Source organism: Molothrus ater, chromosome 5 (genome assembly GCF_012460135.2).
Source record: "Molothrus ater isolate BHLD 08-10-18 breed brown headed cowbird chromosome 5, BPBGC_Mater_1.1, whole genome shotgun sequence".
Lineage (NCBI taxonomy): Eukaryota > Metazoa > Chordata > Aves > Passeriformes > Icteridae > Molothrus > Molothrus ater.
Window position 1 is genome coordinate 56,787,602 of NC_050482.2, and position 26,447 is coordinate 56,814,048.

General features: G+C 40.5%; 1 protein-coding gene across 1 annotated transcript in view; it reads left to right on the forward strand.

The window, feature by feature from the left end:
- ABCC9 (ATP binding cassette subfamily C member 9) overlaps positions 1-24,012 on the forward strand; it is a 62,557-nt gene extending 38,545 nt beyond the window's left edge. Inside the window, exons 24-40 of the mRNA XM_036404972.1 lie at positions 398-523; positions 1,150-1,246; positions 2,187-2,434; positions 3,312-3,460; positions 4,236-4,305; positions 5,113-5,270; positions 7,343-7,435; positions 10,091-10,193; positions 12,421-12,522; positions 15,320-15,440; positions 16,410-16,540; positions 17,122-17,200; positions 19,583-19,691; positions 19,894-19,997; positions 20,721-20,854; positions 21,120-21,182; positions 23,709-24,012. Coding sequence (XP_036260865.1) covers positions 398-523; positions 1,150-1,246; positions 2,187-2,434; positions 3,312-3,460; positions 4,236-4,305; positions 5,113-5,270; positions 7,343-7,435; positions 10,091-10,193; positions 12,421-12,522; positions 15,320-15,440; positions 16,410-16,540; positions 17,122-17,200; positions 19,583-19,691; positions 19,894-19,997; positions 20,721-20,854; positions 21,120-21,182; positions 23,709-23,846 — 2,025 coding nt within the window. The 3' untranslated portion in view covers positions 23,847-24,012. The remainder of the gene's footprint in view (positions 1-397; positions 524-1,149; positions 1,247-2,186; positions 2,435-3,311; positions 3,461-4,235; positions 4,306-5,112; positions 5,271-7,342; positions 7,436-10,090; positions 10,194-12,420; positions 12,523-15,319; positions 15,441-16,409; positions 16,541-17,121; positions 17,201-19,582; positions 19,692-19,893; positions 19,998-20,720; positions 20,855-21,119; positions 21,183-23,708) is intronic.
- The last annotated feature ends 2,435 nt before the right edge of the window (positions 24,013-26,447 follow it).

Here is a 26,447-nt window from a genome sequence, read left to right on the forward strand (position 1 = left end):
CTGCAATAGAGTCCCTTCTTAATTCTGTATGCCATGTGGCTAACTGCCACTTCAGCTAACACAGATTTTATAGTGGAAGAACTATTTTATTTTTACATTATTTAAGTAGAGGTTTTTTTGTTCATTGAAAGGCCTGGAGAATTTGTTTTAATTGTAACTGTCTATCCCTTCTTTTCAATGCTTTTTCCTGTCTGATGTGCAGGAAAGCGTGACTTATACAAGTTTCAGTTTATGAGCTGTGCCAGCAAACTTAAGAAGTTATCAACAAAATATTGAATAAAATGAAGACAGAAATTTGCATAATGGTATTGTCACTAATGATGAGACATATCTTGTAGGACCTAGGTCAGTGATTATGGTATCTGTGTTGTGGAGTGCTGGGTGCTTTCTCCCCTAGATCATAGCAATGAAGGATGGAATGGTGCTTAGAGAAGGGACACTAAAGGATATCCAAAACAAGGATGTTGAGCTATATGAACACTGGAAAACTCTGATGAATCGCCAAGATCAAGAGTTGGAAAAGGTAAGTAGAGCGTTTAGGCAAGGATGACTTTTCTGCAAAGAAATATTTGTCATTCAATTTCAAAGAAACCCAAACCATGTCCGAAGCACATTTTCAACTTGACTTTAGGGCAAAACCACATGACCTGTAAGGAGTTTTAGGGGCTGGAATAGATTGTCCAGGAAGCGTGTGTTATATCCATCATGGATGGTTTGTAAGCACATCTTAGCCAAGAAACCCTTGGAAATGTGGTGCACAACTGATCCTTTGGTGGGGCAAGGGTAGGACCCAGAAACTTCCTATGGTATCTCTTATCCTTTTATTCTGTTATTGCCACGAACATTTAGGATTCTCTAAAGACTATTTTTGAAGTTTTTTTCATTCCAGAGGAGAGAGAATGAAAGAATGGCAGAGAGAGGGAAAGAAGTGGGCAAAGTTGAATTCTCTGAAGTTTAAATCGAAAAATACTGTGTTTTTTCCATTCTGTAAGTTAAATGATCCATATAAAGTCTCTTTGAGATTACTGTAACTACTACTACAATTGTTGAACAGCTAAGCTCTCAAATTAATAAATGATCTTTCAAATTAATTAAATCTATTATTAATAAATAATAATAATAATAATGATTATAACCTAATTATTCCAGGATATGGAAGCTGACCAGACAACTCTTGAGAGAAAAACCCTTAGAAGGGCGATGTACCCCAGAGAATCCAAGTCACAACTGGAAGATGAAGATGAAGGTTTGTTTTACAATTTCACTTTATTTAACACCATTTTTCATTGCCTTTCCACTTTAATAGCTGGCAGTTCTTAGCAGCAAAGTGTAACTCTATTGATGACACTTCGTAATAATAGTGGAAAGTCCAACATTTTGACCTGTTTACAATAGGACTCGTTCAAGGGATTCTCCATATATTTCCCTAAACATCATGCAGAGATAAGGATGTGTCAAAACAAGTTAATGTCTTTGCTAACTCACAGTGCCTGGAGTTATTGTGGGATGAGACAGAAGTACAACAACATCAGAAATTGTAAAGGAAAAAAAATATGGTAGCTGTCAAGAGCATGTGAACATTTCCTGTCCTTGGGGAAATTTCCCTCCTGCAGGGCTGTGAGATATATATTCTTATTATCTGTGATAAAAAAAAAATTAAATTTCCTGCTTATACATCTCTGAAATATTTTTTTTTCTACAGCAGAAGTCTTCCACCATTTGTGTTTCAATAGCACGTGATCAATTATCATTTTAGTACTATTGACTGAAAGGAAAATGGAAGTTGTTCATGCAAACAGATGATGAAGAGTCTGGATGTAAAAGTTTGGAGGCTTTTCTAAAATCTTCCAAATTGCTCTTCTGACTGTATAATAAAAGCTGATGAACAGGTTGGGAAAGGCCTGGTCTCTGCTCCAAATAATAAGTAGTAAAGACTTGGTTTATAAAAACTTTTTCTTAACAAAACTGTGACAAGTCAAAGACTGGCAAACTATAGAATAGCTAAAGATCACAGGGGAAGTCTTATGAAAATATGTCTGAAGTGTTCACTGTTCTTAAATGACAAATTGAATTTTGACTTTAAAATTTAAATTCAAAGCAGAAGAAAAAATGCCCAACAAATCCAGTAAAACAAGGTATAGTTATTATTGAATCCATGCTAACTTGATCAAATGTCTGAGTCACAGAGGAAGAAGAGGAAGAAGATGAAGATGATAACATGTCAACTGTCTTGAGGCTCAGGACAAAGATGCCATGGAAAACCTGTTGGAGATATCTAACCTCTGGAGGATTTTTCTTGCTCTTTCTGATGATTTTCTCCAAGCTGTTGAAACACTCAGTTATTGTGGCCATAGATTACTGGCTTGCCACATGGACATCCATGGACAATGCAAACGAAGCCAGGAATGCTGATGAGGACAAGAGCAAAGAGAAGGTGAGCCAGATATTGGAGCCTGACAGGGAAAAAAATGAAAAAAAACATGTTCTAAAGTAATTTTTTGCTTTTCATCTAGAAGCCAGCTGGATTGAAATCACAGGTAGATTATTACACAGGATGAATGGATTCTTAATGTTAAAATAAGGCAATTCAAATTTTATCAATAATTTTGACAATTCAGAACTCAAACAGAATAATATTTGAGGGTAGAAAAATAACTGACCTTTCAAAGTAAGGAGCCTTATACTAAACTTTTCCATCTGGACTTTACAACTGGTCTTCTAAGTCAATGACCCCGCTTTCCTAAGTAGGAAGGAAGTCTTCAATTGTTCTGCTAAAGTACAATCTGCTTATAGCCGTAAATTTGACTCAAGTACAATATCTCATGGAATCCACTTACTAGACTTTCAGAAGGTTTAAATGTGCTATAACCCTGGCAGATCAGTTTAGGATTTGCCCTGTGAATTTCATAATGCTTGAACTTACTAAAGTGGAACTTTCCAACATCTCTCAAATGCCTTAATTCTTGAGAGGTTCTACTCGGTTTCCCTGTTTCTTGGCTAACGATCCTTTCTTTTTGTCCACATAATCAGTCTTCACAGCTCTAAGAGCTACCATTTCAAGGTCTTGAGGGGTAGAATAGAGTGAGGGATCTTAGACCTGCCAGAACTTTTAATTATGTGGACTTAGTGAATTGCAGTTCCATCACTGCAGTTCCATCATATTTCTTTTGTTTCCCAAAGATTATATATAATTATGTAATACAAGAGATAGGATATAGTAGCTGATGGGCACCAGGTACCTTGGGAACTTCCTAGCAGAAAAGAAAAATGGGTGTTTATTTCTAGGATTGATGTATTTGTCATTCCATTAGACATATCATGTAGCTGTCTTCAGCATCCTCTCTGGAGCTGGGATTGTCCTTTGCCTCATCACATCCCTGACTGTGGAGTGGATGGGCCTCACAGCAGCCAAGAACCTGCACCACAATCTCCTCAACAAGATCATCCTTGGACCAATCAGGTACAGGAAAAATGATGTCCCTGGAAAGCCACGTGGTCAAAACCTGTCCTCTTTGTAGCTGCAAGGGTACCCCCAGGAAAAGCTCTTGAATTTGACCTGTTTCCTTCAAGGCCTCAGAAAGGGAAAATAATTAGTGAGATAACCATGGCAGAGGGGGAAACATTCCATGAGAGAACATGTGAAATTTTGCCCCTGTTTTTTATCTGGCTGAAATGTTTCAGAAAGCTGGCACCCCTTCAGGGTTGGAGCTCAAGGACAGCTCTGAGGGCAATTCAGGCTCCAGGGCACCCAGCTCCAGCTCTGAGCAATGGCCATGGTGTCAAACCATGTGGGCACCAAGGCTTCTTCTGTGCACAATACCCAGGGTCTCACAGGCAGCAGAATGGCCAAAGGATCCCTGAATAACAAATAAATTTATCACAGTTCTTCCATGAAACATCTGGGGTCAGTGCCCATAAGAAGGAGGCTGAGCAGCAGCCAAGAACAGGCTGTGATCTTTGGAAGAGATCTTAAATCCTGATGGAGCAAGAAGGAAAGATCAGGACACAAGACAGCAGGTTTGTGGAAGAGGAGACAATTTTTTTTTCAGGGGAAAGTGCCAAAAGAAGCATTTAGACAGTCAAGATGCAGATAAGATGATCTGGCATGTTATTCATATCTATTGCTTTGTTTTAGACAATGGCTGTACACAGCTCTGTGTTCTGTCTGACTGGACTTTAAATCCAAACCTGGAATTCCTCTACAGGTTACTTTTTGGTTTTAATTTGTCCAACAGGTTCTTCGACATGACTCCGCTGGGGCTAATTCTGAATCGCTTCTCTGCTGATACAAATATCATTGATCAGGTAGATGTAGCAATACATTCTATTATCCTGACTCTGCAAATTTTCGTGTAGATCTGAATGAGATGATGTACTAAATATTCAGTAGAGAAAGGCATAGCAAAACCAGGCTCTGGGAATGATAATAGGGACACTCAAAAAGTACACACATTTGTAGTAATGAGGGCAAGTAACCTTTAAAATAAACACAGTGGGAAGTTGTGGCTCTTAATTTCTTCATATGCAGAGTGGTTGATTCTGTTGGAAGATCTGGATTAAGAAAACATCAGATTTTGGACTCAAAACAGGAAACACAGTAAAATATAAGAACTTTGAATATATGGGAGTAGGTGTGAAAAATAAATGTTCCACCATGGCTGGCAGAACTTGTGGATTTAAAGCATCCAGGGAGAGGAAGAGCTTTCACTATGACTGTGCATTAAAATTTTTGGATGAACAATAATCCTGAATGTAAGGTTGATGGGAATATGGAATAAAAATTATGAGACTCTGAGACAGAGCATTCTACTTTAAATATCTGGCATATCAAGAACAATTTTCTCCTCCTTGCCTGATATATAAATGAGGTGGAAATGGCTCCTATTTCCCCATGATCTTTAAAACTCTGACCTTTAGAAAACAAAAACCTACTGATTCATTTTTTAACTCCTGTACATTTGGCTACGAGACCCATAGAAACAGAAAGACTCTTGATATTAGGAGAACATCAATGAGTATCTAGTGGTATTATTTCACTTTTCTGATAGGAAAAGGTGTATAGTGGTGCTACCAGGATTTTTTTCTTCATGGATGTTTTTCACTTCCCTCTAGCACATCCCTCCCACACTGGAGTCTCTGACCAGATCCACCTTGCTGTGCCTGTCAGCCATTGGGATGATCTCCTATGCCACTCCATGGTTCCTTGTGGCCCTTGTGCCCCTGGGCATAGCATTTTATTTCATCCAGAAATACTTCAGGGTTGCTTCCAAGTATGTATTAAAGAACTGTCCTGAAAGTTTCCTCCATGAAATATTGTACATAAGAACTGTGATGGAATGTGAGCTTGTAGAAGCTAAAAAAGGGGAAAATGACCCTGGCATCCTGCTTTTGATCCTGATGCACGAGTTTGAGACATGCACTGGGGAATATTTCTAACTGACCTGGCTATAAATGGAGTATTTGGGGAAGTAACACCAACTGAATGCATTTTTTTGGCTCTAGAGTGAGATGAACATGAAGTTTGTTAATCAGCTGAGTTTGCATCTGGTCAAAACTCCTCCTTGACATTTGAGCATTAGTAGAGAACAGAAAATAATTCTCTGGATTAACAGCAATCATGGTTTTTCCTTCATATTGGGGGAAAAAATCTCCACAGAAAGTAATTTCCACTGTAGAGTGTTCCATATTCAGGGTGGCTTAGCTGGGTGTAAAGAGTACAGTTTTTTCAGCAAAATGAGAATCGTGCTTCTGGTGCTAAATTTATTCTATAATTTCATAATACATCTTCAGGAAGCCAGTTTTTTCTTAAATTCAATCCCTTAGTCTTTTGTTATCAGACAGAATCTTCCAAGATTTATTTAGAAGAAAACTCTGTAATCAGAATTCACAAAGCAGAAATGTTTAAATCTGAAATAAGTTGCCTAATTTCTGTGAGATTTTTCAGAACCCTTGTTCTTGCCCCACCAAACCTCCAAAATGAAGATGTGTGTGGCAGTACACCAGATCTCAAGGTGGCTGACAAATCAGGAGACCTGGTTCTCACTCTCAAATTATTCTGTTAAATTAAAGTCTTTTAAATCACTTGAGATGTGACTCGTGTTCTTTTGATGGACAATAGAAATGAAAACATCCACTTTATTTCCCTAAAAGTTAGTCTTGGGAAATGAAGGATGACGGAATAGCTTCAGCCAGTATTTGTAACTCACTTGCATGCAGTCCTTTGCAGGCATATAAGCCTCAATAATTTTTAGAAATGCAAATATTTACAATATTTCTTGCAGCACTTTGACTCTTTGTTGTATTTTCCATTACATCTTTCAAAAACTTCTATGTATTTTCCATCATAAATTTGAAAGATATTTACCATCAAAACACCAGCAGCAAATTCAGTTTTGCACACTGCAACATTCAGCAACATCAAGCAGTTGCTTCTCCTAGCCTATCTAATGCAGTGAGCAAAATTTGTAGGCTTTTGATAACAAGTTTTAATCTCTAATGAGCTGGACTTTCTTCTGTTTGTACAACTGGCTGCTATGCCAATGGCAGAATGTTACAGAAAGATGCATTTTTTTTTCTGTGGTTTGGAAAATGTTCCTCTTTTAAAAGACTGGAACTTTTTGGACTTAAATATTGTTGCTCCATGCAGGTCTTGGAAGTGTCATTGCTGAGTAATTTGGGAAATTTATCACTCATATTATTTCTCTGTCAGTGCTGTCTCTGCTACAACCAATGTTAACAGCACAAAGAGAAGATCTGCTATCATCTGAAATATTTTACTTTCAGCATGTTGTGGCACTTCCAGATATGGAAAATGAGGGCAGGTTTATGTGGAAATACAGCTTTTTTGTTAGGCCAGCTGTTGTCATAAAATATATAAACTTCCTGATACACAGACCCTATTACATACCTGATCTAAGATTCACAAATAACATGCTAAAAAATTTAAAATCAATGGTTTTGAATTTAATTTAATTTTATTAATATATCAGAATCTGTGAGAATAAAATGTAATGAGGATCTGTCTAAAATGGATAGCACGTTTTTATCCAGGAGAGACATGATAATGTCATAATCCCTGGGGGGCAAATAGAAGCTTAAAGTGACCAAAAGTAAATGGAGAGGGCAGCAGGGAGATGATTCAAAGGCTCCTGTGGCAAAAAAAAAAAAAAAGGAATGTTATATTCCCATGCCAGTGTCTTTCTGTACTATAGAAATTTTGTGTGATCCTGAAAAGAATATGTGCAATACAGAAAATGTCTGTTCTTGTCTGCTGTGCAGCAAAATTTCTACAGACAGAAATGTTTGCATTGTAATGGGCATCTGTTGTTTTTTGTACTCCCAGGGACCTCCAGGAACTTGATGACAGCACCCAGCTCCCTCTGCTGTGTCACTTCTCTGAGACAGCTGAAGGCCTTACCACCATCAGAGCATTTGGGTAAAATTTGTAAAACAAATTATTAGAGGGAGGCTTGAGGGTCAGGCTAGCCTGTTCAGCTTCCTTGGAGCATGTCTGAGGGCAAACTGTTGAATTTGAAGAACTTTATTAAGCTATTTAGAAAAAAGATAATGCTTTTTATTTTTTGTGTTGCTTTGCCTCTTAAACATTTTGCATATTTTCAGTAACACGTGTATTGGTGTTCCACTCAATTAAAGATTATTATATTTTTAGGATATGATATTTAAATTTTTAATGAATCTATTTTAACATGCCTTTAACTTGAACAGCAGGGAGCTCTGTTTTGCCAGGCAGGCAGAGGCACTGCCCCTTCAAACCCCCTGCTATATCCAAGTGTCCCTGAATCTGTTCTGTGTTTAACCCACTACCCAAGCAAGGAGTATTATGGCGCTTATATGGTGCTCTCCAGCTGCAAGGCAGTGTGCAACTTGAGAGAGTTTCCAAGAAAACTGCAGCAGAACAGAACTTGATTTTAATATTGTAAAACCTGACTTTGTTAATCAAAACTGAAAAATCAATTCTGTAAGATCCAGAGAGTTTTGCCAGCTTTCCATGCATACATTTTCTCTCTTCTACCTGAAATATAGGCCAAACTCTCCTATGTTCACTCCGTTGTGGGGATGACTGTCAAAGTGCCAGATTGAGGTTTTTTTCCCAGTAAGTGCACCCTGCACCCATTCTGCACTATGCAGAATTCCAAACCAGAGCAGATCCCACTGCAATGACATTTCCACACCTATTTAATCAGCTTCAGGCTGTTTCCTCACATCAAGCTAAGCTTTCAAACCTCAGCTGTTAGCACAGAGTGTTGCAGTAAGGCCTGTGGAAAAACAAGCAAAACCACTGTTATGTTGTACAGGTGTGAGCCAGTGGTCAACAGGAAATGCTTTAATTAGCTTTATCAACAGAATGATGTATTGAAACGGGAAGTCATCATTAGGGCCTGATGCTGATGTATGCTGAGTACTTCTCAAGAGGTTCAGAGTGGCCTTTCATCACCTGAGGAAGGTTATGAACCTGAGGTTATCTCCTGAGGAAGCTGAAGGAGCTTACCACTTTCTGAGTGGTTAAACTCTTTTTTGCCGCACAAAAAGGTAATGTGGGCTTGGATGGCAGAGAGCAAAAGGCACCCGAGGGCACCACAACAATTGAGTTTTTCAGGATTGCTGGCGCTAATCAAAGCCATTTCATTTCCCTGCCTGTGCTCCGCTGCCCACCAAACCTGAAGTCTCCTGCATTTATTGTCTGCAAGTTTCTTTTTACTGCTGGTGCTGTTACTCATTCTCTGCAGTTTAGGTTCAGTATGTTCCAGGATAAAACTGAGCAGCTCCTCACATAACTTACCACAAAGCAATACAGTTGGATCAGAGAGCAATCTCAGTGACCTTTGCTGTTCGTCATCTGACAGGATAAAAGTCTGAAAGTGCCCAGAAGATGAGCTGAACGTGGATGAAAGCACAGATTGAGCATGTCAGATTTTCCATTAGGAGAGCAGGAGTTTTGCTGCCAGGGAAGCAGATGAGCAGAGTAGTCAGTGCATCCTTGTTCCTCCCCACATTGCATCGTAACTGTTACCAGTTGTTCTGGGGAGGTTGCTTGTCCTGTTTACAAGCTGTGCAGAGGGAAATAAAATATCAGCAGGAAATAGCAGGAAAAAAAGGAATTTTCTGGAAGAACAGACATTAGAGGTGCCCTGAGACTTTGAAATGGAAGATAAAACACACACTGAGCTGCTGACTGAAGTTCAGCTAGTTTAATCAAGTGAGGGTATTCACCAGACTATTCACTGACTATGATTTCAAACAAAATGGTTTCCATCTGACTGTGCAAGGCACCATGAATTTAATACACTAGCACCAATAGAGATTTCTCCCTGCCCTCCCAAATGTACCTCGGCTCTTCAGTGCTCTGGCATCCTTGCACTGTTTTTTAAATGTGATGGGCATTGTGTGGGGGAGAGAGGAACAAGCGGCAGTGGAGGTAACACCACTCATTTTTCTAATTTAGAGGTGATCTATAGCTCTCCCTGATTGTACTTTCCCAGTTGTTTAGGCAAAATGTGACTGGCTGAGAAAACAGCTGAGCTGAGTATCTGAAAGGTCTGATTTACAGATCAGTCTACATCCATATTAGTTGAAACTTTAGGGATGTCACCCCTGTTGAAGAGCCCTGCAGCTGGCCAGGTAACTTCTGAAATCAGACTTAAGCTGACAGGTGAGCCCTCTGCCCTTGCAAGTGGCCTGTGAGGAGGAGCTGAGGGGCCACAGCAGCACTCACCTGTGGGAGGAGTGGACTACAATCCACAGCTATAAAAGGTGGATCAGCTCTAGGAAACAAAACCTGTCCCAGCACCCCGGCATTGCAATTTCTTTGAGGGGACAGTCTCTGGTTCAAACCCTAGTCCAACAGAATTGCTTGTCAAACAAATCCCAACTCCACGTGTCGCTCTGGCTCTGGGGAGCTGTGGCAGCAGATGTGCGTTCTTAGGGAAGAGCTTTTAACCCAAACTTTGGCAAAAACAGAAGGGCAAAAAGTTTTGGGCTGGGGAAAGGGAAGGCAGAGCAGAGTTAAGGCTTTACCCTTTTGTGTGTGAGTGCATAATGTGTTGTAATGTAACAACTTTGGTCCCGGCAGGCACGAAGCCAGATTTAAACAACGTATGCTGGAGCTGACGGACACGAACAACATTGCCTACTTATTTCTGTCAGCTGCCAACAGATGGCTGGAGGTCAGGACGGTACGTTCAGTTTTGTCCCAGCCATGGTTTTGAAACCTTGGAAGCAAACAGAGACTTTGCCTGATGCAGAGAAGATAATAACGAGTATTAATCTCACGAGGAGATTATACACACAGTTCCTTAAAATAGATCAGGATTGTTATGTTAAACCCAGAGGGTTTTTTCAGCTTTCTTGGCCAGGAGTAAGAAAATACAAGTCTGCCTCATCTTCTGCTGCTGTGCTGTCTCGCGTCTGAAGGGAGTGCGAGAACAAACATTTACATAACTTCAAACAAGACTTTCTCTACTACTGTGCAGCATCCACAGACCTGCCACAGCAGGAACTACTTTCAAGGCAGAGCATGGCTTTTCAGTGGCTTTATGAACTGTGCCATCCTTCTGCCAGGGCTGTTTTAGGCATACTGATCTCCCAGGTCTTGAAGTATCTCTCCAGCAGCAGGGTTAATCCCACAGCTGTAAGCTAAACCCTTGCAGGGCCATACTGTTTGTGGTTTTATTGTTTGATATCATGAAAGATAGCATTACTAGACTCCAGAAAGAAAATGACAGCAGGGCACAATGCAGCCAATGACACTGACGTAGGCTCCTGGGTTTTGTGGGGCTCTCTGCGAGGGACTTTCCTGATCTGCAAGGCAAGAAGAAGCAAGCAAAGTAACTGTGATTCCCTTATTCATCTGAAACAGAGCAGTGAATAAACAGAGCAGTGGCCTGATTCTGCTGGACATAAATAGCAACAGGCATGGTTAATCCTCACATCAAAGGCTGCATACTCACCTTCTTTTCCTGTTGGAGCAATGAAGTTATTCTCCGTTTTTTATGATGGCAAAGCTTTCCCTTGTGCTCTAAGCTTTCCGCTTCTTACAGCATCCAAGATCAGCTGAAATTGCTTCCAAATCTAAGACAGATAAATAACAGGGCAACAGCCAATCCTGGAAGAAGCCTGTTAATGTCTCACAGACTTAGACTTGCTTACATGCAGAATGAATTTGGTCCAAGAATACACTTTGCCTCATGAGAGCATTAGAAATAATGTGGTCTTGCCAAGGAATAGTTCATCTAGCTCTGCCTAATGGCACAGTGGAACTAAGACCACTAAAAACTTTGTGAGATTTAATAGCAGCTGTTAAGTCCTGTCCTAGCAGATGATGGAGACTCAAGACCATTATGCTCCATAGGTGTGAGTCACAGAATCCCAGAATCACAGAATGATTTGGGCTGGGAGGGAACTTAGAGCCCATCCAGTTCCAACCCCTGCCATGGGCAGGGACACCTTCCACTATCCCAGGTTTCTCAGTTCTCCATCCAGCCTGGCCTTCTAGAGATGAGGCAGCCACAGCTTCTCTGGTCAGCCTATGCCAGGGTCTCACCACCCTCACAGGGAAGAATTTCTTCCTCATAGCAAATCTAATTCCCCCCTCTGTCAGTTTGAATCCATTCTCCCCTAAAATTTGAGTCTGTAATCTGCTCATAATTTCTTAGACAGATGAACTAGGCAGACCTCATTTCAAATCTCAGAAGGAAAGATTCCTGACACGATATCATCAGGCAGGAGGAAAAAATTAATAGAAAATGTGATCCAAAGTAAATGTAATGCAGGCAGCAGTGGGAGAGTGGGAATACCAACTATATCCCATTAATCAGCACCTTGACTCCACAAGATGACATGTGGCATATGCTTCAAACCTGAGGTAAACATCAAGAAAATGGGTTGCAGCTCTTGCAAAGCTTCTGCCAATAAAACATGTGCATGACATGTATAAATTCTACCAAAAGCCTTCCTGGACTTTGTGAAGTCAGTGATACTTCCTTTTTTGAGGAGGCAGATCCATAGTTGAGAAGACCTGAAGGAGAGTGCAGAGAGTGGAATTGATTTGTTTTAGTGGTGGGAATTAGAGGTGTCACTGTTATATCCTTCTCATGATTTTTTTAATATGCTTATTAGAGTTTTTGATCCCTGCTGTTTATGGGGTTGACACAATGGGATGCCTTAGCCCAAATGAATTTGCAGCACTTACTGGCCTATTTCATTAGTGTTCAGCAAGTTGCTTTGAGTATTTCAGTTTGAGCATCACAACCATGACCTCTTCCAGGGGAAAAAAACAAACCAAAATTAAGGGCTACATGTAATTATATAAATAATTCTTAGGAAAGCAAAACTGCTCCACAGGTAAAGAAATGTTCTGGTTGCTGCATTTTTCCCTTTTTGTCCCCCTGTCTCTCCTTCCAGGATTATCTGGGTGCCTGTATTGTCCTGACTGCTGCTGTCACTTCCATCACTGAAGGGCCACACTCGGGGTTTGTGGGGCTGGGTCTCCTGTATGCTCTGACGGTACGTGCCAAGGCCAAGTGTAAGAACTTCCAGACCAACATATTAATTTTATAACATTTTAATGTTACACTGTCATCTCCCAGCTTTCTTAATCTTGAAAAAAAAAAGAGTCCTGCAAATAATGGACTCAAGCCAAAGTTGAGAGAGTTCAGGACAACTTGGACTTGCTTCAGATTTTATGAGCCAATTAAGAAAACACAACCATTCCCAGGCCCTGCGTGCTCCCAAGTGGAGCAGGAAAATTAAAAATGCGTAAGAGGACCTGCTGTGCACTCTGTTTTGTACAACACAGCACTGTTTCCACCTCTACATGGCAAAACCTGCCAGGAAATACTGATTGTCATCATCTGGGTAATCTTTAACCAAAGACCAAATAAAATAATTGCTGAAGAAACAGAATTATTGGTTTTGCCCTTGGAGGGAAATTACTGAGATTCCCAAGATAGTCCATGCAATTATGAATGGATTTGGGGATTGGGACATTTGTGGGCATGGTTCATCATGCCAGGTAGCAGTAGGCATGCAGAGGAGATGGACTTAAGGATGACAAGGTTGTGGTGGTCCAGTAGCTGGTTCACTCTGTCATTGTCATTAGCAGTGAGAAGGAACAGTATTTTAGTGTACCTGGCTGCAAGAGAGGCTGAGTATTCATCATGAGCACAGAGTGAATGACAATCACCATGGAGAGAAGTATTCATGAATTAAGCACAAGAGTTGGGACAAAATATTACTGAATGAACCATGAGAGTGGGGACAAAGGCAGGATGATGATAGTGGCAGGAAGAACTTTTGAAACCATGACTGGCATGGCAAAAATCTGTCTGCTTTGAAGCACTGGTATGAGGAAAGGATAAAGGTGTGGGTCTAACCCTGAGATCTGGCTTTGCACGTAAATGCTGGTGAGCCCATGGCCACAACAGAAAGTCCTCAGCAGCTGCCTTAGGGAGACCTTAGATCCCCTCTGTGCTGCTGTTGCAACAGTGTGAGAATCTGTCAACAACTGAAAATCAATCCCAGGGCTTCAGATTTACTCTGAAAATATTCCTGGTAATGCTGCTTCATTAGCAGGGATCTAGAAGCGTCAGGATGTCTGCATCATCCTTGGCTTCTTTGTTTTTAGCCCTGTGTTTGCAAACAGTTCATTGGTGTGAAACAGGCATGTGCTGAAGTCTGGCACAACAGGTGAAGAAGAGCTTTAGGCACCAAGTGATCACCTGTCTCCCTCCTGCCCACAATAACCCTGATGAACTTTTGAAGGCAGCTGGATCATTACCTGTCTCGCCTGGCATAGTTTGGTTTTTTTTAAATAATTATTCTTTGCAGCTGAGAGAAGGCTGATATTTGGACCTAGATGAGAACAAACTGTTTGTGCTGCGGTTGTGTTTACAGTGGACATCCTGAATTTATTCTCTCCTCTTTTATAAACCCTGCCAACTCCTTTGCACAACTGTGATGAAGCCTGAGGTAATGGGCAGAGTTTTGGGTGCCAGGTTGTGTTATCAAATCTGTCAGATCTAGGATAGCAGCCTGCCATTGCAAGCAGCAATGGTGTTTCATAGTGTTTTGCTTATCTGCAAACTTTCCCATTTCTGTAACTTCCTAACTTAAAAGCTGGACACCAAATAAGCAGGTATCTGAACATAAAGGAGTGAATACCCCATCAAGAACTCTATCTTAAGGATAAAGCAAGCAGCCAAGTCCTCTAAATTAACCACAATTTTTGCTGAATCTCATTGAAAATTATTTACTGTTTGATTACTGCATCAATATTAGGTTAGTGGTAAAGAAGTGAGACTGGGTGATTTATTCTTAATAAAAGCCTTATTTGGCACTCACCAGAAAAAATGGCAAAGCCTTTCTCTGGATACGTTTGTGCATAGGGTGTTTTTATTTTTAAGTTTCTAAAATTTCATTCAGGTACATAAAATATCTCAAGTTTTAAAGATTCTTGTCAGTCAACTCTTCCTAATAAGATCAGTTCTTCTTTTCTACAGAAGCACCTAAATACAGACTTAGGAAACAGATTTACAATTTTCAACCTTAAACAGTAAGTCCTGCCTAGAAAAGAGTTTTTCTAAGCTACTGAGTACTGTTAGAGAACTAATAATCAACTATTATCAACTAAAAGTAATACCTTTACTATTGATTTAACTATTGATAAAATCCTTTTCATTACAAATGAGAATAAAAACCAGGAAGGAAATATTGCTGAACTGATAACACTTTTTTTCCCTCATATATTTCTATGCTAAAAATTTCTCATATTTTCCACAGAGGGAAATGGATTATCTAAATATGTAGAAATGAAATTATCATAAAATCTTTTCAATATATTTGCAAATAGTGAACTTTCTTAATCTTTAGTTGCAGTTTTTGAAAGATTAGAATATACATAGTAGAAAATATTTCCAAACAGCACTTTCAATTCTGATTTTTTTTCTGTTTGTGTGCTTAAAGAAGACACCTTTCAGTGCTGATTATTAGATGTTGAAAACAAGAGATTCCCTCCATCAGTCAGAATTTAGGTACAACTTTTCCATACTTCAACCTTCAAAAAACAAGGTTGAGAATACCAAGCACCAAATTGCTGTCTTAGGGCTAATTGTGTTGGAGTATGACTGGCTTCTTATGGATTTGATGCTGTTGCACTGAGTCTTGAACTGCTGTAATGTTAAAGAGACCCACTGTGTTAAATCAGGCCAAGGATTTTCACAAATGTATCCAACCTTTATTTCCAGATAGGTAGATGAACAGAAAGAAGGCTGAACCCTGTCCTTGTTTTCATTTTGTGATGCAGATAACCAACTACCTGAACTGGGTAGTGAGGAATCTGGCTGATCTGGAAGTGCAGATGGGTGCAGTGAAAAAAGTACACAGCTTCCTGAACATGGAGTCGGAGAACTATGAAGGCTACCTGGGTATTGTTCCTAATCTTTTTGGGGCTTTACACGGTAATGTGAAAGAACGGTAGACTTGGTCATGCAAAATGTACACACCTCTCTGGCCAAAATCTGTTCTCACTGAGGTGTAGGAGCTGCCACTGGTGTGAGTGACAAGGATAGCTAAGAGAAGCTATGAAAATACGTTGTTCACATTGGTCAACGTGAAAAAAAATCCTATCAAATGCCAGGGAGACAGAGCAGGACTCTGTAGTACAATCAAAAATACCACAGTTACAGACGAGATGAGCAAAACATCCATGTAAGTTATTTAGAAAACAAAAATAAGGATAAAAATTAGAAAAGTTACATGCTTCAAAATCTCTGATCTTTCTAGCAGATGGGGACTAAAGATAGGGGTACGTTGGCAAGCAGACCTCAGCAACTCTTCTCTGAGCTGCACATTGGAATTTGTGCTCCACACACTTCAAATTGGCCTTGATTACTATTTCAGAAGTGGTTGAAATGCAAGAAATGGCTCATAGGTCAAGAAGCTTCCCTGGAAAGCCAAGCTCCTTAGTCCAGAGACAAAACCTGCTGTGTATTCACAAATTAGGATGAAACAAGAGCTGTGATAATGTCAACAGCTCATGCTGTGTGGCAGTAACAACTTCCTTCCTCAAGCTGCCCTTCCTGCGCCGGTCACTGACCCAAGGCCACGCTAACGCTGCCCTGACACCGCGTTCTCTGCTCCTTTGGCTTCTCCCTCTTGCAGTGCCAAGAGACACTTCAGTATCTGCCCTCTCTCCCTGCGTGTGGAGATATGGAAGCCAAGTGCCTGCCAGGCAGTTCCCAGCTCAGCCTCCCTTTGGCAGGGAACTGGAGCTCTGTACCTCCAGTGGCTTAAAGGAAGGTGCCCGGGCAGGAGAAAGGGGGAAAGGTGACTGTTGTAAAGGGTGACCCTCTGGCAGCACTCCTTTCAGTTTGTTTTTTCTGTAACTATTTCAGATCCCTCTCAAGTCCCTAAAGACTGGCCCCAGGAGGGGGAAATCAAGATTGAAAATTTGTGTGTTCGTTATGAAAACAACCTGAAGCCTGTTCTGAAGCATGTGAAGGCCTATATCAAACCAGGACAAAAGGTACCATGTCCAGCAATTGCCCATCATCCCCATTCTGGTGCAGATTCTTCATTACTGAGCTTTCCTTTCTGAAGTGCCAGAAGAACAAGATTAACAACTTGCATTATCAGAGATATACATTTACAGTCCTCTCTGAGGTCCCTGGGCACAGATCAAAAACTTACACTGATAAAAGCTTATTCTTGGCTGGGAGCAATTTTTCTTCTGGATATCCCATGTCTTTCCAAGTCCATTTTCCTTGCTTAAAAGTAAGTCTAAATGGCAGATAAATTAGAAGGATATCAGACTGAACTGTGTAAAAACACAAGAGTATCTCACATTTCAGTACAGAGTGTCATTGGCATCCATGTCAAAATGCTGAAATGCCCCCAGGACAAGTCCTCATGATGAGGGGTGGAAAAGGGGAATATGCTTGCTGTGCTGTTTTGTGTTTTCCCTGGTGTGCCACCTGCCTTTGGGAAGGACCTTTCTACTTATCAGCAGCACAATCCAGTGCAGCTTTCCCAAAAGAACTGCAGGTGTAAGTAAGGAGTAAGTGAGTAAGTACTCTGTGAGTAAGTGACACCATCCATTTTTTGCAGGTTGGGATCTGTGGTCGCACTGGTAGTGGCAAGTCCTCTCTATCCTTGGCATTCTTCAGAATGGTGGACATTTTTGATGGTAAGTTTTTTCCATTTTCCCTGGAATATATTGTCATTCCTCAACTGCTACCCCCTTATTTCCTGAGAAGAAGCAAGGAGCCTTTTTGATAGTTTATAGCCTGGTTCTCTGGCTCAGAAGATATTTGATTAGAAATGTTATGCCTAATCCTTCAAAATACAAAGTGCCCTATTGTGAATAGCACTTGTTTCTCCCAGGAAATCTTGTGCACAGATTATATTTCTAATTAAAAAAAAAAAAAAAAAAAAATTGCATATGGCCTGACAAAACAATATGCAATTTTTGAGACAGAACAAAAAATATGCAACTCTCAAGTGTCTAAATGTTTGCCTAAAGAAAAACTGCATTAACTTATTATAGCTGTCAAAATATTAGCAGAGTAGAAACTAGAACTCAACAAGTCCATTCCCTTGGTTTTTTAATTTATTTTATTATGCTTTCCCATATCTGCAGCAGAATTTGACTCAAGGGTTGGAAATATATTGCTATGTTTTCACTCCTGCAGCATTTACCTGTCCCAGCTAGTTGGCATGGACTGCTTTTTAGCATTTATAATACAAATACATGTGTGCTGTCGAGGGAATATGGAAAACCACTATAAAGACATCTTTTTGTTTCAAAAATTGCCATGTTTCTAATTTAGCCATTGTGCTTGGAATGTTTGCCAGAGAAAGCCGAGTAGGATGTGGGAGGATAAATGAATCTGATGCAGCTAATACTTTCTTTTGTTGTGGTTCTGTGCCTATACGTGTCTATGGTCACAGGCTTCTGATTCATGACTGTGATTCCTGGATATACAAATATTCCAAAGAAATAATAACCATGCTTATGGCCAGCTTCAAGTTTTCTTCTATTTAAGTCTTCCTTCTGTATATTTTCTTTGTCTGCTTCTCCTGTATCCCTGAGTTTTCCCAATGGGAACATCTAAGCCTTTTCTAATCAAGCTCTGTTTATCCTTTGTGCACATCCCTGTCCCAGCTGGATCCGTATTTGGCCTCCATGCTGATCCACTTCTGGGTGGGGTGCTGACTCTAATAAAAGTTACATAATAAGATTTCAAGTAACTTTACTAGAGGCAAAATTTCATTCATGCTATTCCTTAGGTCTTCATTATCTCCCTAAACTTTATCTGTCCTATTTTATTTTCCTACTTTTGCTTTGTTCTTTAGTGTTTCCCTTCTCTTGCCTGATGTTCAAACAACCTCCCATTTCTCTTGTGTCTTGCTTGATCACCCCTCAATCCTTTCCCAGTTTCCCAGCTCCTCTCAAATTTAATTTTTCCCTTAGGTTCTCTCATTTCCTCTTTTCTTTGAGCACCCTGGCTTCTATCAAATATGCATTTCCCTATTCCTCAGGCATGCCATATTAATTTTTCCCTCCTTATCCTACCTCATCTTCTGCTAAACCACTCTAATATCCTTGTTTGTGAAGAAAAGGAATTGTTTAAATTTATGCAACCACCAATGTCTCAAGCAGAATCCTATAACCTGATTTGGATTTTTCTGGAGAGTGAAAATAATTGGACTTTGCACCTTACAGATAAAATCTTGATTCTTCTGGCCATATAGTAAAAGCATAAAACTACAATAATAGAAGTAGTCCAGCTAGGGGGGCAATGAGGTCTTCCACTGGAACAGGGTCACAGAGAACAACCTACAAAATGTATCATGACAATGGGAATGACAGAAGGGACACACGTACAAAGCTCTGAATATCCACGTGCCTGCCAGTTCACAGTTAAGTTCTCACTGCTGGGAGAGAGAACTGATGAAATGAATGTTAAGTACATCCCAGCAAGGAGTGCAGCTGCCTAGTGAAGCAATCCACATGAAAACTGCAAAAGTGCCTGATGGAAATAGCCTTTACCATATTCTCATTCAGTTTGCCACGGCCCATCCCTTCCCTATCACCTCCAACCCCCAGTACACATGCATGTATCATGCAAAAGAAATTGTGCTCCTTCTTAAAGGAAATGTCTTCAGCAACTGTTGAATTCAAGGGGAACAAAGAAAGGCACAGCAACCTAAATTGCTCTTGTTCTTGGTTTGTTTGGCTGCAATTGACCCATAATAAACTATCCTTCTGGTGCTATCATTAGTCACACAGAAGGGAAGACACGTAACTTTCTTTAAGGGAGGGTGGAGGGAAGAAAAAGGAAAAGAGCAAGGTGGCAGTGTCGCTAATAATCTGGGACATCCCTGGCTTGTGTAATTAGATACATTCACCTTCCCCATGTGTCTGTCAGGTCTGAGAGCTCACAGAGACAGTGTCCCATCATCTAGAGACCAGCCCAGAGGGGCTGTTCCACCTTTCCACCTGCTACCTGTGGATCACATGTTTTGTGCAATTCCCTCAGGGTGTTCTGTGTGTTGTTTGACACAGGGAGGATAGTGATTGATGGGATAGACATCAGCAAATTGCCTCTGCACACGCTCCGGTCCCGGCTCTCCATCATTCTGCAGGACCCAATCCTGTTCAGTGGCTCCATCCGGTAGGTGTTTGCCATCAGGGGGTGGCAGGCTGTGCAATGGGAGCTGGGGGACAGGAGAAGATGGAACAGCCAAGGAACCTTCCTAGCCCAGCCAAATCCATCTGCACAGCCTGCCAAGTGACACACAATGCCAAGGTTTTAATTTGCAGAAAACCTGAAAGTAATTGCAGTGACAAGACTCCTGTTATGGTTTTCTTTGCAGCTTTAATTTGGATCCCGAATGCAAGTGCACTGATGACAGACTCTGGGAAGCTCTGGAGATTGCTCAGTTGAAGAACATGGTCAAGTCATTGCCAGGAGGCCTTGGTATGTCTGAACCAATGTCTGGATCATGGGCCAATAATGGAATCATGCATGCACACAGATAAAACAGATCCACCCCATCCGACACTCTGGATCATCATGTAGGATTGCCAGACACTCTTCATAGTAGAGAATATTTTAATTGAAAAGCTGAATAGTCTGGTTTCCCATGCACTGTGGAAAAATCATGCAACACCTCAGCATCATGGTGTGATTCTTGGGGCTGTCCTGTGCACGGCCAGGAGCTGGATTTTGGTGATCCTGTGGGCTCCTTCCAACTCAGGATATTTGATGCTTCTATAATCACAGTGGGATAATTACTTAGGAGAAAGAAGAACAATTTTCCTCTTTAGCAGAACCTGGCTCTGCAAGCAGAGCTGTAAACTCTGACAGAGTATTTTTCTTACAATTTCAAATCCATTTCATGAAGGAAACTTCCATATTTATTTCCATATTAAATATATTTCATATTACTAAGATATTACCCTGCAGCCTACCAGATCTTCTAACAATTTGTGCCAACTGTTTGTTTAGTGATATATTTCTCCTTTCCCAAGAGGCTGTGCTCATTTTTCTTGGTATCCCTCCATCCCACTGGTCAGTCAAGGTTATGGTTATTGGCTTTTATGGGGATTTTGCTTGGCCCTGGAGTAGTGCACAAGCAGAGCTCTCAGGGGCAGCATTTCAGAGGTGTTCAGATGTTCACAGGAACTGGTTTTGTTACAGATGCCATGGTCACAGAAGGAGGGGAAAACTTCAGTGTGGGGCAAAGGCAGCTCTTCTGTCTGGCTCGAGCCTTTGTCCGCAAGAGCAGCATCCTCATCATGGATGAAGCCACAGCATCTATTGACATGGCCACAGTGAGTACAGCAATTAGCTAATTAAGGATCTACCAGGAGAAAGGCATCTTCCGTAAGTGTCAGCCACAAAGTGTGAGATCTCTGTAGCAGAAAAAGTTGGCAGTTTTTTTGTTTCTCAGGATAAAATGAAACACTTTAGAGAACCCCTGCTTTCATAGGTGTGACATTTCCCTGCTGGGAAAGAGATAGTGTGGAATATGCTTAAAAACACGTGAATTAGAATGTAACAGGATGAAGTAACTGAGTGAGCCTTTTCCTCTGACAGGAAAACATCTTGCAGAAGGTTGTGATGACTGCCTTTGCTGACCGCACTGTTGTTACAATAGCGGTAAGTATTAAGCCAGAAAAAGCTCTTTTTTCCTCATTCCTCAGGCAGTTAACCTTGCCCTTCACCAGTTAAACACCATTACATAAAACTAAAGGCATCACAAAATAGAACTAAACTACGAGGCCAGAATATTCCCATGATACCAGAGCAAGTCAGACACCTACTATCAACCTGAAATTTTGCAGTAAATGTCGTCTTGCTATCAAACTAAAACACTTGGATTTGAACAAAGACTTTACAGGGAACTTCAGCATCTGCACTGTCACCAACAAAATTTGAAGTCATTCTCACTAAAAAATTGAAAGCAAATGCATGGTTTGAACCATTACTGAAAGTTGCATCAAAATCTAGGTTTGAATTTTGCCTCTGAAGGCTATGTATGTGTAGCGCTTACAAACACAGCACAAATTTATGAGTTGAGATTTCATAATATTCTTGATGTGGTTTCTCAAGCTGGGTTATCTTTTCTCTCTTTTGGAATAAAAAGCTGGGTTTACAATAAAAGTTTTAAAAACTGGAATTTATGCCTAAAGAGCCTACAGAGGCTAGACAGTGTTAAAGAATAAGATAGATATTTATTAAAAAGGCCTTCAAAGGATACACCTTGAGCAGTACAAGAGCCTGGCCATGGCTCCACCCAAGATGGACATCATGTCACAAGTTTTCACACTTTTATAAGTTTTTTTCCATTTACATATTTGGGTTAATTGTCCAGTAACAGCTTCAGGTTATGCAGTCCCATCCTCCCACACTGCTCTCCTCAATTTGCCATTGTTGGTACTTTTGGGGCCTGAAGCTGCAACAGTGTCCTTGCTTTTCAGTCTGGAAAATGATTGTTTTGTCAGACTAAACTGTGAAGAGAACTAGCTAACACTTTATATGAAGTTCAGAGTTACACACCAAGGCAGTACAGAATTTGGAATATATGAAAGCTAAAACTTAAGGCATCAGAATCAATGGGAATTACCCCCCAGAATAACCTGTTTTCAGCTAGGGGTTTATGATGTTCTTTCCCATTTTCCTGCCACTTCCCTATATCCATACATGTTCATACATACACGTGCATAGACATGTGGTGGACACCATTAAGAATATTTCCACCTGTGACAGCAGTGTTAGTCAACAAACAGAGGTTTTTTCCACGAGATAAATACATGTTTCAACAGCTGTTTCATTTGCCTTGTCTGGAATCCTTGTCTGGAATTTGGAGTCCTGTGGTTAGACATTACAGGCAGGCCTCCTGGACTCTTGTCTCAAGCCTGTCATCGAGTAGTTTGTGTCAAGCAAGCCACTTAACCCAGCTCATTTACAATGTGCTCCAAGGTTCTTGGCTGTGTAAATGCTGAAGATTCTGGTGGTGACACTGTTGTCTTTCAGTTCCATGCTTATTTTCCTTCTGGCTAGAATCTCACTTTTCTTTCTTTGGCTTTGTCTTTCCAAAGTCAGTGTCTCAAGTGAAACAGCACACATTAATATTTAGCTTTCCTCATGGAGCTGGCTTCATTCCTTCCTTTCCTTGTTCACTGATCTTTCCTTCACCCACCTGTTTTTCTGTTCTTTTTTCCAGCATCGTGTGTCTCACATCTTGGACTCCAATATTGTCCTAGTCCTTTCTGAGGGCTTTCTAGTTGAATGTGACACTGCCTCAAACTTACTCCTCAAAGAGGATGGCCTGTTCACCACTTTGGTGAAGACTCACAAGTAGACTCTCTCAGTCCACACTGTTCACAGGACTTCTGGCTCTTTGGTAGTTATTTTTACCTCTTCAGTTTCCTTTCACTCTGCTTCCTTTCTACTGCACAGCTTCTGAGAGGACAGTGCAAAAAGGTGTTTCTTGTGTGGTTCCTGGGCTTGTTTAATTTCATGACTATTTATGTGGATCATATGTAAATCTTAGACATGCAGCTGACACTGAAACTACCATGTCAAGGGAATCCAACCTATGAAGTGATGTCTGACTTTCAGCCTTTTTAGTGAAATATCACACTTTTAAGAGTTCACCCCATTTATACCTGACCGGCTGTATTTATATGGCCTTGAAATTAAGCTCAAACTGGTTACAAACCTGTAGCCTATGGGATTAAACTGTTGCCTGGAGTACACTCAAATTAAATCTCAGAGGGATTTACAGAAGGCAATTGCCCAGGAACGCCCTGAGGTAAATGGAGAGCAGACTGCTGGGGTGCAGAGAACAAGGAGCAGAGCAGGATGCTAAGTCACCTGACAGTGCAGCATGCTTCTCATCCCTATTTCCCACAGTGGAAGATGTATTTCAGTGGTGCCATAGGATTTATTCAAACAGCTGTGTTGTCCATAATGGCAAAAAGTGAAGCTCATGCTTAAGTATTTTCAGGCTTGGTGGCAAAGGCTGTAAAGTAATTGAAGATCTCTTCAGGTTAAAGTAAAAGGATCTATTCCAAATATTGCTGCAAACAAGGACAGCCTTTCCCCAATGGGGTTTGCCTTGCATGAGGCCCATTAGAGGAATTATCCAAATGAAAACCTGTTTGCTTTCCTTCGTGGCAGCACCGGGTTCACACCATCCTCACTGCAGACCTGGTCATCGTCATGAAGCGAGGGAACATTCTGGAATACGATACTCCTGAGAACCTGCTTTCCCAGGAAGATGGCATCTTCGCTTCCTTTGTCCGGGCTGACATGTGAACAGCCACACAATGCATTTTAACAGCTTATTTTTAAACAGATGAAATGCAAATATTTTCTACTCAGTGTAACATCACTTTTACCTTTTTGTTTTGTTTTGTTTTTTAGAGCTTCTTTCTTCACACTTCCATCTTTCAAAATAATAAAGCCTATTGCCATATATGTATGCATTGAAGCAATAAAAATGTTACTTTATTCAAAGCTATTAAACTTCACACACACATATACACACACGGAGGGAGAAGTTTTTACTTCCTGAGAATTTGGCATTTTCCTTAGACTTTTTATTGACTTTATTTTTGTTTAAAGAGAGAAAAAGAATGCACTGAATTTATAAACTGCATATGTTATGCTGGAACCAGCAATCAAATCGTGCAGTTTGTCAAGGAAGCAAGAGGTTCCCCAGATGCATTCTGTCCCCAGAGGGAAAAATTAGGAAAAACATCCAAGCCCATAACACTTGGGCCAATCTGCTACATTCCAAAGGCATAAACTTTGCTCTTCAAGTTGTAGTGGAGGGGCAGTGAATAAGGGAAAGGAATTTCATCAGGAATAAGGACATTCTTCCTGTCCTTCACTTTAGTAAGAACACTTCAGTCGTGACAGAACTATTTTCAGTGCAACAATGGTTTATTCATACAGTCAGTTCTTAAATCCAAATTCATTCTTCCAACTTTCACTAAAGATTCAAATCATCCTATGATTATGCATGCTTTGATAGGCTTATAGAGGAATTTTGTACAGTATCTCAAGACTTTGTATTAAAATTGATCTGAATGTATAAACTTGATATTAGCCAATCCTTTAATCATGTCTACTAAAATATTCTTCTTAAAATGGCATGTAATTAACCAACCACTCATTATTTTATATGTCTTTAGTTCTTCAAGTTCAATTTGGGGACAACTTTTATTTTCCTTTATATATCTATGGCCTACCTCTAAATCAGACCTAGTGCAAGTAGGTGTGATTTTCAAATTATTGCTATATCCTCAAGAATGTAGATGAAGTTAGACACATATTTACATCAGGCAGCTTTGTAAAGGTTGCCTGCACCTGACTTTCACACATAGTTTGATCCTGACCCATGGGCAGTAAACACCCAGGAGTTTCACAGGTATATTTTCAAAGGTACAGCTTGAGAGATCAGCTTCACTGTTAATATTCAAGGTGATTCTTATTCACCTGCTGCTACAACATTTAGGAAGAACACTAAGTGCACTTAAACCTATTTATAGTGCATTAAAATAACATAAGGCACAGCATTTGGCCCTCCCCCCCCCACCCTCCCCAAAAAACCCCCAATAATTTTGGAGAAGTTGTAGGATTTGAAACTGGGCTTTCATTTAGTCTCACAGTGTAAAAAATGATACAGTGGTTTATCTTTTTAAATTGATTTTTGGAAGTTTTTATTTTCTCTGAATTATTGAAAATTAAAGCTGTGTGACACAACTAAACAAAAGATCTCAGTCTTGAACATTTTATGAAGGAAAGTACTTCTGTGATTTCCCTGTCTACTGCTGTGAAAGCATTTTTGTTCTTTTCTGGATTAATGCCCCATGCTGACCTTTGTCATTCAAATGAAATAAATTTTTAAAAAGCAGATGCTTGCAGCAGAAGCACATATTGTTATCGAAATTTCATGGCCAAAAGGCCAAAATTTTTCTTGATTTAATTTAATTGTCTTCAGTGAAAAGATAATTGGATAATTGGATTCTCTGCTGTCAGACTGGGTATAAAGATGAAGCACAAAAAGTTTTGTTGATCTGTGTGTCTTTGATAACAATGCAATCCTGATTTATTTTAAGTGGTGCCAGCCAGTTCAATGAGATCCCTGTTCCCACTGCATTAAAGGGTTGCCATGGGCCTGGGACTGTGTCTTGTAATACTTAAGAGGGGCCAATAATTAGCATCTCTTTTCTCTTAGGTTTGTCCCAGAGCCATTACAGGTGTGAGAAGCACCATCTTTGCCCACCCTCGGCTTTAGAAGTGAACTCTGCTGTTTGAACAGGTGGTAAGAAAATAATAACAGGTGGTAAGAAAAAGATATGTGAGAAAAGGAACACATGATGGGGTGAGAGAACCTCATCATGCTTTATTCGTTTGGAGGGAGGAGTGCAGGAATGTTGGCCTCAGGGTTAGATTCACCACGGCTGCAGCGTTGGGTGACGGCTGCAGTGGGGCCCACTGCTGCCCAGCAAGTTTAAAAGCATAATCCCATTTCTAAAGCATTAATCCTATTGAACATACACAAATCTTACAAGATAACAAACATAAAGCACCTGCTGCAGACACAGGAGATCTCCTCCTGTTACAGCTGCTGTCCACATGATGGTACAGACTCCCCAAGGGCTTAGGCTGAACATTTTTTGTGTTTTCCTCTAAAGGAGGAGGGTGATGCCAATGGTTGCACAGCTGTTTTGTTACTGAAAAGGGTGCAGAAGGGATGAAATCTTTGAAACAAATTTCTTTTGATTTCATGTAAAGGTCTGAAGTGTGTCGCATTTGGGAGCAATTTCCTAAGGATGTCACATGCACAGTAAAGGAAATATCAGCTGTAGACTGTTTCTTTCATTCTTGTCACACTGCTTCTTCTGCTTG